Here is a 15,352-nt window from a genome sequence, read left to right on the forward strand (position 1 = left end):
GCAGTATTATTATACATATCAGTTGAAAACATTTTGGATAAATGACTATGATCAACTTGCTATTTGTTCAAAATTGGATGTAGTTGTCATATCTAGTTCTGTTGATACTCATTAGATAAATCTCGAGGTTGATGAAAATGCCTTGAACTTCATGGAAATAACATAATTAATAATTTAAGACTTTTTCACATAAAAACTTATACCTATAAATAAATAAGTGTAACTAGTTGTATATTGAGATTATCTATCTATTTTTTTAAAAGTAATAACAGTGATTTTTCCTAAGATACGCCAATATGTCAAAAATTAATCGGGAGTTAATATCGAGTTTATTTTCTTGTTATGAACCTTTTCCCCACAAATATACGTCAACAACTGATAGTAAACTAATTTGAATAATATATATTTGACATATTGATTAATATTAGTTCTTTGTGCATTAGATCTTTGGAATCCCTAATGATGCTAGTGTACAGATGATAGCGCTGCCTGTTGGACCATTTTGGCAACAATCATAACCTGGCCGGATAGCGACTGTATACATACAGGAGTTCTGCCTGTTATTGTTGCTGAGATCATTAATTTTATCCTAAGTGTGTTATTACTACTTTGATGTTAATTATAATCAGTGACCATATCCTTTAGATAAGTTAAAGATGGCAATGTTTGGCTTGTTAGCCTCAGGGAGGTTGGTAAGTAAATAGATGTTACTTGTACATTTTATTATTTCCAAATAGAATTTTATATCTTACAAAAGTATGAAATGTTATTTTTTTGTCATTACAAATGAAATTACCTTGCAGGTTCAAACCAATTATGAGATGGTTGGTGAGAAACAGTTTCTAATTACTATTCCTGATGCTCATGAAATTAACCATGTTGTTGTGTTTCTTACTGGAGCAGTTGCATTTCCTGATGGATATGCTGGTTTAGGTATGTTATTATATATCTTATATTTTCCTGAGAGGTTCTATTATGTAATAAAAGTATTTCTAAATATTTTGACTTCTTAGTACAAAGAAAAACATTTGCTGTAGTTTTTAAAATTTATACTGTTATCTCCAACAGCCTCAGTTTTTCTTTCTCTCATGGTGTTTCAAAGTGAATTTTTATAAATAAAATAATATCCTAACGGTCTATCTTAAGTTAAACAAGATTTAGATAGTTGAAATTTTCTTGATTGTTGTGAATGTGAGATAATCTGCTATTGGATAAACATATGCTAAAAACCTGAAGTTACTGTGCTACTTAATTTTATTTTATCTGACTGCAGTACATGCGCCCTGGAGATGGCACTACCTGGGACTAACAGAAGTTCTGATTTTGCTAACCAAGTATGCTTCTTTAAACCATGGGAATATTATCAGAAATAAGCTGGATTGATTTTGGCTCCCACTCTTTCTTTTTTTCATTCATTACATTCTGTTTTTATTGAAATTTCTGTCTTCACCTATCAAACATTTGCAAACAGCTGTCAATTTTCAAATATTCATTATCATTTCGATTAAATAAATTAAACCGGGAAGTAAATTTATTGCTTGTGTCATATTTACAGGACTGCCTACATGAAATAACAAAAAAGAAAAAAAAGAGAATGTACAGTTTGGATATTGTCTTTAAGAACTAGCAATTTCTTTATGATTTTAAATCAAATGGTATGAGTGGTTTATTTAAATAGTAGTGTTATTGGCTTCTAGCTAGAATCAATAGCTTTGCAGTTTTTGAATTCCATTGAAGTATAGTTCACATCTATTTTACTGTAAACTGACCCCTTACTCCTTTCTGGATATGTAGGTTATTTATTCTATTTTAATGACTGGATTTAAAAGAAATAAATACACAAGTCTAACTGATATCTTGTAATATGCTGTAAGATTTTAATCAACTTTATTGAAAAAAAATATTAATGAAATACCACAAGTCTCACTACAAACTTTCAGGTTTTTTTCCTCCGAACTTCATTGCTGTGGTTCTGTAGAAGAATGATATTTCTCTTAATGCTAAATATTTGTATTATTGTATGTGATTTAGGTCAGTGAACTAGTATGAATATTGTTGTTCACCTTTCAGAGAAAGGAATGTAGTATAAATTTATGTTCATTTATTTTATGTTGATATCCCTATATTTTATTTAAATTTCCTGAATTAATGATAATAAATTATATTATTGTTTCCTATAAAAAAGTTATTTCTTACTACCGCTATAGCTAATTTGGCTCAGTTTTTCTTTCAGTTTATTTTTCATGGCCAGATCCTTCTGCTCCTCCGAATTGGCAGCTTTTAGGCATCATTTCAAATGAGAAACCATCATCGATATATAAAATCTCATCTCTTAGAAAAAATCAAGAACAGCCAACACTTGAACAGTCCGGATTTCTTCAATTTGGGCAAACAAAAATATCCCATGTTGCTCAAATTGGGATCTCAATAGAGGCTATAGATGTTGTACAACATCAGCATCAACTTTTAGAAGCCGAAAATTCGAAAAACCAAACACAGTTTGTAGAATTTGCTCAAAAAATGTTACAGAGTTTTCTTAACTATAGCCTAAGTTTTACCATTTCCCCAACTCCAAATGAATCTTATATTCCTGTGAAAGCTGTTGAAGATTGGTATAAAAACTTTGAAAGAAAATTGTCACTCAATCCATATTTTTGGAAACAATTATGATGTTTTCTAAAGGGACTTCTTCGATGCTGTTCGCATTGGTATTACTTTTCTATTTATTTTTACTATAGACTGAGTGATTTTCAAAAGTGTACACTGCTTATAAAATTTTCATGAAGGCCTGTGAATAATACGTTATTAAATGTGTTAAAACCATTTAGTTTCATAATTGTATATAGTGTTTTATTTAATGGTAATAAAATATATCAGTTAATTATCAGCTATAGTTTGTAATTTTTCTCACATTTTCAAAGTAAAATGCATATATGCATTGATAATATTTGTGAAGTAATATTTATTGTTTTCTTGTCATTCTTGCAAATGCATTTATTAGAATGTATATAACTCATATTATTTTCTGATTTTTTTTTTATCTGCTGTTTTAGAAAATAAAAATATAATATTTTAATATTCATTGTATTTTTCTGATAATTTTATTTTTAAGATTTTAAATATACAATCAATATTGTATATAATGCCAATGCTGCCCAATGAAGCATTTATAATTTCCTTTTAAAACGTAAATTTGTAATCAATATTTTCACTTAAATATGTTCTTCTTAAAATTACAATATTGATTTTTAAAACAATTGAAGTCAATTTGTTACAGAGATGTAGTTTTTTTGTCACCTAAAAGTCTTAAAGGAGGTCTTGACCATTGGGTGGAATTTATATTAAAGAAGATTCTGAAGTATATTTTGTCTGATTTTGATTTTTAACTCACTAAGTGATTATTTAGCATAATAATCTCGTTATAAATGGTTCTTTTTCAATTTTTTTTTTTTTTTATATTTCATCAAATGTATTTTGTAGCTTGGCTAATAAATGTCAGTTATTTATTAACATTATTTTTCACTTTGCAAAATAAATGTAAAATTGATCCACTCTTGTTTGTTGGTTAGATTCAGTTTTTTTACTAAATAACTTTATAGTATAGATATAGATGAAACTTATTTAATGCCATTAATATTATATGAATTAGACCTTTAATAGAATATTTTATGAGGTTCAATGAACCTAGAATTTTTACAGAATATGATTATGATAGATAAGTAAATACATTTATTAAGATTCATAATTATTTGTTTATTTAATTCCTTGTCTGATGTAATGTGTTATTTGACGCTCTTCGCATTCTGATGCACAGCATTGTCATAGTTATTTCATCAAATCAAGTTATTTTCTTAATTAGTTAAAGTTTTCATACCAAAGTTTTAATAAATAAATTACTATTTTAATACCAAGTTTGTTATATATTGATGGAATTAGCCTTATAGCAAAAGAGATGTGACATCTGTTGCTTAAATAAAGCCTGATTTCTTTCAACTCTGTATCCATTTGTATCCTTTTGGTACCATTTCTTACTCAACACTTGCCTAACATTAGGCAATGGCTATTAAGAAAATGTTATATACAAGGTTGAAAAACACGATTAGCAAGTAGTTTGTTTAGAAGCGAACATTATAAAGTTGTAGAAGATATTGATATTGAAGAGTGAGGAAAATTTGTAAATTTAACACATAAGTTGAGTGAAAGAAATATATGGTAAATAACTGTATTAAATGAATATCTTACTCCATCCTCAATCTTTTCTTTCACTTATGTAATTAAGGGAATATAGTAAGGTAAATTATTCTCAATCTAAATAATAAAGAAATCGCTGCTTTGAAATAAGTAAGGTTTGTTGTTGCTAATTCTGATTATAATTATAGTTAAAGTAATTCTTAAATCATAAATTAATTTCTTCTCAAAGGAGGGTGGTAAATAAAAGTTTTGTGATGCACCAAAACCAACCATGCCAGGTTTATCAATTTTAATTATTATGTAACAACAATATTTTCAGGTAATATTCATTTCTGTTCAAATAGAATCATATTTCAGAACTGTTGGTAATGATCCTAGAAACAGTGAGGAGAACAGGTCCAACAAGTGGGCCCTTTGGTTCTTTTTTTCTATCCCATGAAAACCATTGGAGACCTATTTTTCCTCCATGTTGACCCTTATTAGAAAATACTTCACCCAAAAGGCTAATCATTCATTGGAGAAACCTTTATACTTTTGAATTATATTTGAGACCAGAAGACTGTATCTTAGTGATGCCTTTCTATCACAATTTGCTTTATATAGTCTTTGGTACCTGTCCGAACTAGCAGCATATGTCATCATTCACACAAATCTGTGAATATATTTTAAGTCTACAATGGTCTATGAGTGCTCCGATAATTAATCAGACTTTATATTTAGGCTAAGCTGTAACTTGTTTTTTTTATTGAACTTCTTGCATTATATAAGCCTACCGAAGTCCCTCCACACCTTCCCACTTCATCTTGTCCAGCCTCATATTGTAATATTGTTTGAAGTTCTAATAAAGAGGTTCTGGTACCATTTCTTAGAAGTTTCTTAGCATACTCATTGCTTGATTTCTTCATGACCAGGCACCCAAGCCAAGACTAGATTTTTTATCCTAATTATCTAGCGTACTGGCCCGAATCTCTCAAGAACAGTAGAAACTGATCTTAAATGTTTGAGGATAATATAAGTTATTAAGGATTACCATTTTCTACTTCAACAAATATCACTTGACTGGTCCAGATGAAGCTATTTATTAGAGATACAAATCTCTGCTCCTTCCATCTTATAGAAAAATGATCCAGTGGTAGTCTCCTTTAAACTATAAGAAGCAGTCTCACTCATCTCTAAAGAACAAAACTTCTGCATAAATTACATAATTAATTCATTAACATTCGTCATTAAGTTGATTTTGATTCTTATTTTCTCAAACTATGATTCCTATTATTATAATTTATCAATTAAATAAAGAGCCATTTCAAGAAACTTGTACTCATTATAATTTAGAAATATGCCTATTACCTTCTTTAATTTCAGAAACTATCTGCTGCTCTGCTGTTTTGTTTTCAATGAAATAAGTTATTGAGGATATCAAGCTATTTTATATTTCAATATTTAATACCCATACTTTACCTTCAATAACCATTATTATTTAGAACAGAAAATTGAAACAGTAAAATTAAAAGTAAAGCCTCAATTTTCTTAAATTAAGTCAAAGATTAGCTCCTTTCTCTCAGCATAAAAGAGTTGAGAAAGACATTTTGTTGTTGTTGAAGTGAGATGTAAAAATTAATTTTTTATTGAATACATGTTGCTCTGTGGCGAACTGTGAATATATCGAACGGTTTGGTAACAGTCGAGGAGGTTACCAGTTCGCCATTGTTTTGGTGTTATGTTGTGTGTTGTTTATTTTCACTACAGCAAGAACGTTTTATGTTATCTAGCCGTAGCTAATAAAACAGTAAAAACATTTTATTTGTGTCCACCACCCTAGTGTTCAACAGTTGTATGGCTTTTGACTTTAGACTGTAAAACATAATTTATTCACATGTGTTAACAGAACAGTAATTGCTAATAATAAATTCATGAGACCTGATTGGCAAGTTGACAAAGGCAGACCAAGATGATTGGCCTGGGCTACTGCCTGGGGAGGCTGTTAGATGAGGAAGTCACTATGTGAAGACAACGTGACCGAGGATGTCGCGTGTGGAGAAGAACAAAGGGATCGTCACAGGTAGCTGGTCATCGAGAAAGTAACAGTTCTTATCTCGGTTCCTTACCTTCCTCCGCAGCGTTCCTACCTACTTTCCCTCGGCTTTGAGTTTAGTTTTATTCATTACGCAGTTTCTAGAGACAGAGTCATTGGCTGTTTAAGACATTTTCTAAATGTAGAATATGTGCAATAATTGTCCCAGCCGCTAAGATCGTGCACTAACATTTACTGTCATGACAGTAGTGGTTCAATCAAAATTGGTGTGATCGTTAACAGCGCAACAGCTCTAAACCAGTCATATTTGTTGAATTATAAATCGAAAATGGCCATACTTAATAACTTCTCTTCCTCTCAAACATCTATTATTCATTCACTGTATCTAATTATTAACAGTACCCTGCCTAGCACAACAACTGATTGCCTCAAGAAGACGACATTACAGAGAACTGCTGCATTTTATAACTTCAAAATACCAGCCATGTACATTTATGTATATGTTTAACTTTTAATTTGTATATTTTTTGTTTCTTTATAGGGATAGTTTCTAGTATTCAATAATCGGCCAACCAAATTTTTCACCTTTAAATAGAAGTGAGCTGTTAATAAAAACTGTTTTATAATAGAACTTTCCGTATTAGTCGTATTTTAAAAGTTAAAATTGTACATATGTATCAAAATGTAATTATAACAATGTTTAATGGAATAAAATATTGTATAATAATTTAATTACAAATCATGCTAGTTTGAGCTAGGGAAATTAACGGACTACATTATTTTGCTATCCTACAACCATTTGGACAAATAAACAAGTAATGTACAACCAAATATAAATCCTACCTACATTGTTGACTTTTGTACTAATTGTAGTTGTTTTTTGACAAGGAGTGACACATATTTAGGGTAAGAGGATAGCAGGGATAAGGAAGAGGGTTTCGCCGGTTCGAATCTGGCCTGGGTGGTCGACTTTTATTCTGAGGTGGTACCATGAAATGAAAACCTTGTTAAAATAGGTGTGGTGCCCCCACCCCATCCCGTATGTCAGAAATGACCAGGAAGAGGGTCATAAAACAAAAAAAAAGTAATCCCTGACTCCTTGATGCCGTTGTAGCCCAGAAAATTGGTGCATCACCTTAGCAACCTAAAGCCTACAGTGGCGCCGGCTCGAAGGCGACCTGGGCCCTGTTTCATAATAAAGTACAAACTAATACTATTAGTCTTGTAGATTTATCTTAATTCAATTACACAGACTTGTACAACAGTAACTTGTATTTTAGTATTTTTTTATTCCTGTTATATCACTAATAGTCATTCATCCCTATCATGAAAAAAATAAGTATTAGTATTATTACCATACTAGTTTCTACACTTGTACTTGCAACTAATACTATTAGCTTTCATTATGAAACTGGGCCCTGGATGGGTTGACTTTTATTTCGTGGCCCTCCCACTCTGGTAGAATAAATTAGTTTCCTATTTCATAGACTACTCTGGAGGTTCGATGCTGATTCCAATCCCAACGGTTACCTGATACATCACCCTCAAAAACAAAATCTACAAGATAAGAATTTACTCTACACTTCGATACCATTGGCTTCCTTCTAGGTATCATTGCGAATTCCTATCGTTTCTATCCTGAAATATTTAAAATCCCATTTGAATTACCGCATGGCAAAATGGATATCGAATTATAGATATCATTGCTGCAATACCAAAGTGGTGTGCCTGAATGATTCCGATAGTTTTATACAGTTCATTGTGTTCGAATTTTAGTTGCAGATTTAAGGCAACAGCCAATTTCTAATTTAATGTACGTCAATCGTTTTATATTTTTAATAAATGGAATTTGGTCCGTGTGCGGTCAAATTAAACTCAAAGTGTAATATTATGTACTATTTTTAGTTTTTGGCTCAAATAAAAATAGTACATAATATTACTTATTTTAGTTTAATTTCACCGCACCTGGACCAAATTCCATTTATTGATACACAGGGTCTATTAGCATTCTTACAGTTTTATATTTTTAATTAGTGACATCACGTTTTCTGTTAGTTTTTTTTTTCACATTTTGAAGGGAATAGGTAAGCATATCAAAATGCACAAAAAAAAAAAAACCTAAGATAATCATATTAACAGATGAGCCACTTTGGCTTAGCATCGACGACATCGCAGAATCCCATAATTTCTTTACGGTTTTATATGTATTCCTTTTTACATATCCTATTAAAGAAGTAGTGTGACATCTATTAATGATTTACAAATCGATATTACTCATTCCAATATCTTACGAAATAGGTGAAACTTGCTGTCAAGTATATTGAAGCAAAAAGAAATCTAGACGCTTGTCTTAATGAACCAATGGCAAGGAGCTGAAAAACACTAGAGGACGAATTAAGGTATTACTCGCTTTTGTCACGGATTATCCCTGCGTTAGTAAAGTTTTTCATCATGAAGCTAACAGCCTGAAACAAATCAAGTCAACCAGAACAGGCCTCGACCAATCAGCCAAATAATTTACTCATAACTTTGAGCACACATAGCATTTTTTAGTTTTCATTCAAATTTTTTGTACTATTTTTAATAGATATGTTTCCGATACACGGTAAAATACTGTTAATAATGTGATGCATAACATTAAATTAAATGCATAATTAATAGTAAGAAAGCAATATCCATAATACTCTTTCATTTTAATAAAATTTCTGCAAAGGGGGTGGAATTTTACACATTAATACGCCTAAAATTAAAAAAAATTGCAAACAAAAATATAGGAAAAATCCTTCAATCATAATCACATTAAATTTTTACTAATTTGTATTTTTATTCTGATTGTCTGATTCGTACCCTACGTAGATCTTTTTATGACCAGGCTTCACCTTCCTTTCTTGCCCTAAGGTCCGGTGAGGACGTTAATAATGGAGTATGCGTTATGGAATAATAGGTTCCAGAATCACTTTTTGTTTCTACTCGAGGAAAGGGGTAATTGGTCCGAAATTAAGACAGATCTGATTGAGCTGTCATAGTCTGGCTCATATTTTATGAGGAGCAAAGTAAATCATTTCAGATCACTTAAAATAAATTATAATAATAATGACAACGGGTGGATTTAGTAAGGTGACATAAAATATTCTTTATATCTATGGAAATTCGTATTTAAGGGTTTTTGTTAAGATACTAAAACAAATTTGACTAACTTTTTCATCAAGAAATTTTTATTGTTCAGTTTTTGGAAGTGACTTTGGTTTTTACGATTTTGTATGCATTTAAATTCGGTAAACTTGACCATATTGTTTTCTTATTCTATTAAAGAAAAGAAATCAGTTCGGTATATTACTTTCCCACTATACTATAATAAGAGTACAGTATTGAAACATTTTGGACTGACTGAACTAACAAAGTGGGATGCAATATTTTTTTAAGATGCATTAAAATTAATACTCCTTTTTCGCACCACTATCAACCTTTAAACACAAATTTTCATTAGAATCGAAAAGCTGTGCTCTACAACATTTAGTTTGATGTTTTGATAGGCGAGTCGTTCGTAGTTAATGTTAGGATTGTATAGTTTTTGTTTTGGACTATTTAAACCTCTATTTAAATAATGTATAAAAATAATAATGGAATAAAGGATAAGGCAATGGGGAAAAAAGGCTAGAAAATCAGCTAGGAGCTCCTCTGCAATTTACATATAACATGGACTTGGATACATTCCAATACTCATAACATTTAGCGCGTTAAAACTTATACATTTAACACATCATGAGAACCCCTAGTATATATAAACACAAAAAGAATAATTTAGAACATAGTTATAATTGGTACTGAAATTCTAGGGACTTATTCCATCGGTTTCATGTGCTTATAATTGAACAAATCTTTAATGTTTTCGAAACATTTACATAAAGTAGGCAACAGAGCTAAAAACAGCAGAACACTATCAACAAACTGACCTTTTACTTCGATAAGAATTCTAAATTATCGCCGAAATATAAATTGACCTTATACAAAAACTGTCATACTTCCCAAAATAACATATTTCACCTCTATCTGGAGCTATAACTGTGATGACAAAACTTTAGAGATCATTCAAAACATAAATAAGGAGTGTAAACATATCTTCCGTACAACAGAATTTCAATTATATTGTCTGGTTTACAACTCGCGAGTTTAAATAGTATACATATTTTCTGATAAATCTTTTTCTCTCTTACTCCCATTTCCGACAACACGTTCATATAAAAAATATGACTGCGATAAGACATCACTAAAAATGTATCCACAAACGTATACTAGAACAGTCAATACGTGAATGTTGTTCCTGAAATGTATAATGAATTTCTATAAATAAATAAAATAAAGGCTTTACGAACCCGTAGGTTGTTTTTATTTACCTTTATTTTATACCTCGAGCCGCTGGCTAAAAACATCTCCCCAATGACGCCCACCTGTTCTACTAGTTTCAAATCTACTAGTTAAGTCTTGCTGCAATCCTCCATCTCATGCTTCGTTCTACCCCTCGGACGTTTACCTGTCGGTTCATTATTTATTAACATTTTAGAAATCAGCTCGTTACTAAGCCTTACAACCTTACTCGCTTATATAAATCGCCGCAATGCTATAGCCTGAATTATATTTACCGGGTACAGTTCCCTCTACCTTCTAAATTCTCTCGTCAACTCATCCTTTCTCCGCCCCAATATTTTATGTAATACCTTATCAATATCGTTTTTGCAGCTTTTCTTTCATAGATTTTAATTAATATATTTTAATAAAGAGAGTTAATAATATAGGCTGTATTTGATTCCGGTAAATGCAGAAAGCGTATCGCAGCAATAATGGCAAGGAACATGCGAAACGCCCCTTTGTGTTCTTCCCCGCTGTCGCTTGTCCCCATACCGTGCGCTCTATCTTGTTATAACTTGTTTCGGATCTGGCATGGCTAATGACTTCCTCTAAGAGCTTCATTACCGTACCTTTAGAACAAGCAATGTGGCCACGGGCTGGAAGCAGGCCATGAAACGGTCAGGTTATCAATTATGTAATGGGAACCCGGATATTATTTGAAAAGTATCCATGTGCAACTTTTTAGAAGGGAAAATGCGAAAAACACTTTTAATTTATTGATATTAGCTCTATAGTTGTCCCAAAACTTCTCTCCTTATAGGAGGTCTAAGACCGCTAGATCGATTATAACTGATATAAGCTATCGTAATGCTTTTAAAACACAAGAACGGTGCGTTCTGCACCAGGTAAAGGTAATCTGATTTTAATTGTATCTATACAAATTAACGAATTAATGACAACAACGTATGTTAATCTAATTTAGTAATGCTAGATTGGTTACCAGATTAATCCTTCAATCGAATTGTTAAGTAAAAAATAATCCTCGTGGTATTTAAACTCCTCCTCTCTCCAAGTTTTTGGGATATATTAAAAATTAATACCCATAAGATTGTATATGATATCGGGAAATTCTATACAAGGTGTTAAGAAAACAATAAATTAAAGGTCTCTATGAGTTTTTTTTTATTGCGTTATACAATTTTTATAATTTCCTCTTTTTGTACATATTGGGCATTCTGTTTACAGAGTTGTTTCTGATTTCGCATGGAATTTCATCCCATAAACGTGGTAATACTAATCTGCTGTACATCCCCACTTATGCTCAATTGTGATCTGAAGACAAATAAAGGAGCACAGACTGGCAGTGCACTCATTCCCTGTTTCCTGTAAACATTAAACCATTCCAATTTGTATCTTTATTTAGGCTCGTGCGGCACAAAAAGCTACGAAGTCGCCGACGAAACGCTCTTGCTGCAGGTCATCTTAATCGGCATAAAATGTTAGACCAAACTCCGTCGGACAAGTATCTGTCGGACACTGTGCAAAGGGTTCCCTGCACTATCTTGCGGTAATAACAATATTTCTGTGAACCCTTCGCGTGTTTCTCAGAATCTGGTTAAAACCCTGGAAACTACATTCTGGGAGACGCCAACTGCATTGGCATATCCATGCATTGCCGATGACCTTGACCGCTCAATATTCAAGAAATAAAAGTATCAAAGAATAAAAAAACAATATGGTATTTTAATTAAAACAAACAAAATAAGAATCAATCGAAAATATCCTAATTTATTTTTGATCAGTTTATTTATTTATGAAACCATTTTTAAACATCGCTAAAATTAGATGTTGATATGAAACCTTTGTCCAGTGAGTCCAGTAAGACCATTTTTTTTTCCATTTAGAGAGGGAATTATCTACAGGTAACTCACCCATTCTAACCAGAGTGATGGGTCATCATGGTCACAGGAACAGTCCTCATTTGTGAAAAAAATTTCTTCAGTTATTCCTTTCGGATTTATGCAACAGTGCTATGGTAGCACTTCCCGTGACTAGAGGGAAAGATAAATATATAAACCTACGTGTGATACGCAACGCCGCAGTCTCTGAAATTAAGGAGGAAATAGTAATTGTGCCTTTCCTCTTTTTCAGAAAAAGTCACATGAAAACTGATGGAGATTACTATGGGAAGAAATTGTAAAACAATATAACATTCTCGCCTCTGGTCTAGCATAAGCGTGTCATGTGGGCCCTCCATAGCTCAAATGGTTAGGACTAGGTCTATCATTCTGAGATCTGTGGGTGGCGCCGGTTCGAATCCGGCCCGGGCCATCGACTTTTTTCATTAAGTGGCGATCCCACAAAATGAAAAACTTGGCCCCCCACCATGGTTAGAATAAGTTGGACACCTGTAGATAACTGTAGGCAAACATATCATCTTCGCTGTGGATTGCATTAAAAAAAATAGTGTCCTGTGTACAAGCCTGGAGTACATTGAATCATTGTTTTACTTTATTGGTTTTAGATGGCTGGGTATCTTGAGAATACGGTTCGTTATTGGATTTTATATATATCCGTAATACATTATTGTATTATTTACCTAAAAATGAAAAAAAACTCCAAAAATCAGTTACTCCACTTAAAAAATTGGTCTACAAAACAATGGTTTAGACCAGATGTTTCAAGAACGATGTGTTGATTTATTTTTTAAATTTCTGTTAAGTACTATACAAATCATAATGTTGATTTTTTCGGGCTTTGTAAACTAAAGCGAAAATATTCTGTTTGATCCAAGAACCCATCGTCTTTCGAATTTTAAATGATATTTTTCTATGGTGCACAACAATTAAACATGTTAAAAAGTCATTGTATTTTTTATTTATTTGTTGCCTACGTGTTTTTGATTATTTAAAAATCAGTATTCTATTTTCTTTGACACCCTAAGTAAAATAAATTTGTATTTGTAAAATAAAATAACTTTTAATTAAATTATTTTTTCATAGGATTGAGATAGCTAAATAAAAACACGATTAGCTGTTATTATACCTAAAAAGTACAAGCTTCCTACAAAATGTCATGATATCTTGAATAGTTTTCAACAGAAATACTTAAAAAATTCTAAGCAAGCGTTAAAACTTCGAAGGTTTTCCGAGGCTTCGAAAAGTATTTTAATATACTTTTATAGTATCAGAAATTTAACAAAAGATGTGATTGGCCAAAATAATCATGAAAATGTTAGCAGGATCGTAACATAAGCAATTGTGCTAAGTTTTATATAAATCTGAGCGGGTGGTTTCAGGACCGGTTGTTTTGAATTACCCTTAAGTAGAATATAGATAAAGTATTCCTTATTATATATATATATATACAGATAAGAATGTAGCTAGGAGATTATATTCGAGTCCGGTCTAGGCAGTGAATTAATTTATTCTATGATATAAAACTTAAATTGACTCTGGGATCGAGAAATCTACCAGAGCACACCCATCATCTAAAATCTGGGCTCCCAACCCTTCATTCGGTTGGAGAATAAACTTTTTGGAGGCCAATCATAGATCCTGAACAAATCACTTTCTAATTTAACCGTTGAGCAAGAGACAATATTTTCTTATCGTGTACTGAACCTAAGAAAGTTCAACATTTCTCTAACCAGATGGAGCAAGTTAAATTTTTCATTAAAATAAATGTTCTTAGTTTGTAAAAATAAAAAATCCTTTTACTTATGTAGCAGTATAACACTAACTTATTATTAGGAATATATCATTGAAGGTATATTTCGACTCTTAATTTTTTTTTTTTATAATAAACATAAAATTTCGTCAATCGGATACAGATAGTTGTATATACGTCTAAAACGTTTAGCCAAATCTTAACATATTATGAAAATTAAGATTTTTTTTTTGGTGGTCATAAAATAATGCCTAACATCAATAAAATCCTTTATATATAATATATTACAAAATTTTCCGACCCGTTTTGGATAAAGTGGGAATAAATATAATTAAAATCATTTTCTTGATATTTCTAATTAGTGGATAGTGTAGTAAGGTTGGGTAGATCGTAGGAGGGAGGGAGGAAGTTGCGAGGTTCCGGTGGCGACACCCTTTACATTATTCACAGATCTTCAGGGTTCGCGGCACTTCTGTTTCCAACCGCTTTAGTGGATCTTGAACAAAAGCTTCCATGATAGTATTTTGGTATTAAATTTACTATAAAACCTTAAATCCAACAGTATTAAAAGAACAATCTACATTATCTTTTAGTAGAGGTAACACTATTCGCCTATACTAATAGTATTTTTTCCTTTAAAACTTTACAATTTATTACAATATTATGTTTGTATCATGTCACTATGTCACCTACAGCAAATTTACTTGTTGTATATATGTGTATACAGTTGTAAATAACAATAAATAAATTATTAAAAAGAAAAAAAATAACGAAATTAAATATTACACTACAATGTTAAAAGACCTAGTTTTAGAATTATGTACATTCATGTGTTATTTTTGCAGGAAACTACTACCCTCTAATGAGTTAAACTCGAGCAAGAGGCTAAATTGAATTCTGGCCGCTCTATTATTTTCTTTTATTGAAATTATGCGTTATCGTACTTTTAAAAGTTTAATACTTTTAAAATTCACATCTTGACAAACGGCTGACATGGAATCCTCATACAAGACTAAAAAGACAAGAATCTGCTCGTAGATTCCGACTATTGCAACATTTACTAGACAAACGGTCTAAATTGCCAATCCATTACAAAAGACTGATCTACATGAC

At 31.5% G+C, this 15,352-nt stretch overlaps 2 protein-coding genes across 4 annotated transcripts in view; one reads left to right on the forward strand and one right to left on the reverse strand.

The window, feature by feature from the left end:
• atk (artichoke) overlaps positions 1-15,352 on the reverse strand; it is a 51,785-nt gene that overhangs the window by 14,460 nt on the left and 21,973 nt on the right. The window contains exon 1 of one of the 2 annotated variants that reach the window (XM_014431206.3): positions 1,300-1,458. The exons of the other annotated variant lie outside the window; for it this stretch is intronic. The gene's annotated coding sequence lies outside the window, so the exon portion shown is untranslated. Of the gene's footprint in view, positions 1-1,299; positions 1,459-15,352 lie in introns of those variants that run through there. 2 annotated transcript variants of the gene reach the window in all.
• LOC106687359 (protein OPI10 homolog) lies at positions 501-3,993 on the forward strand. Of its 2 annotated transcripts, none has more exons than XM_014431208.2 (3): positions 501-692; positions 804-933; positions 2,222-3,993. In XM_014431208.2, the coding sequence occupies exons 1-3, from the start codon at positions 657-659 to the stop codon at positions 2,668-2,670; spliced, it is 615 nt and encodes a 204-aa protein (XP_014286694.1). In that variant the 5' UTR covers positions 501-656; the 3' UTR covers positions 2,671-3,993. The 2 variants fall into 2 exon arrangements, with proteins under 2 accessions (XP_014286694.1, XP_014286695.1); XM_014431209.2 differs by having other exon boundaries at positions 504-692; positions 2,234-3,993.

The sequence above is a fragment of the Halyomorpha halys genome, unplaced genomic scaffold (genome assembly GCF_000696795.3).
Source record: "Halyomorpha halys isolate HHAL.00 unplaced genomic scaffold, Hhal_1.1 Scaffold949.1, whole genome shotgun sequence".
Classification (NCBI taxonomy): domain Eukaryota; kingdom Metazoa; phylum Arthropoda; class Insecta; order Hemiptera; family Pentatomidae; genus Halyomorpha; species Halyomorpha halys.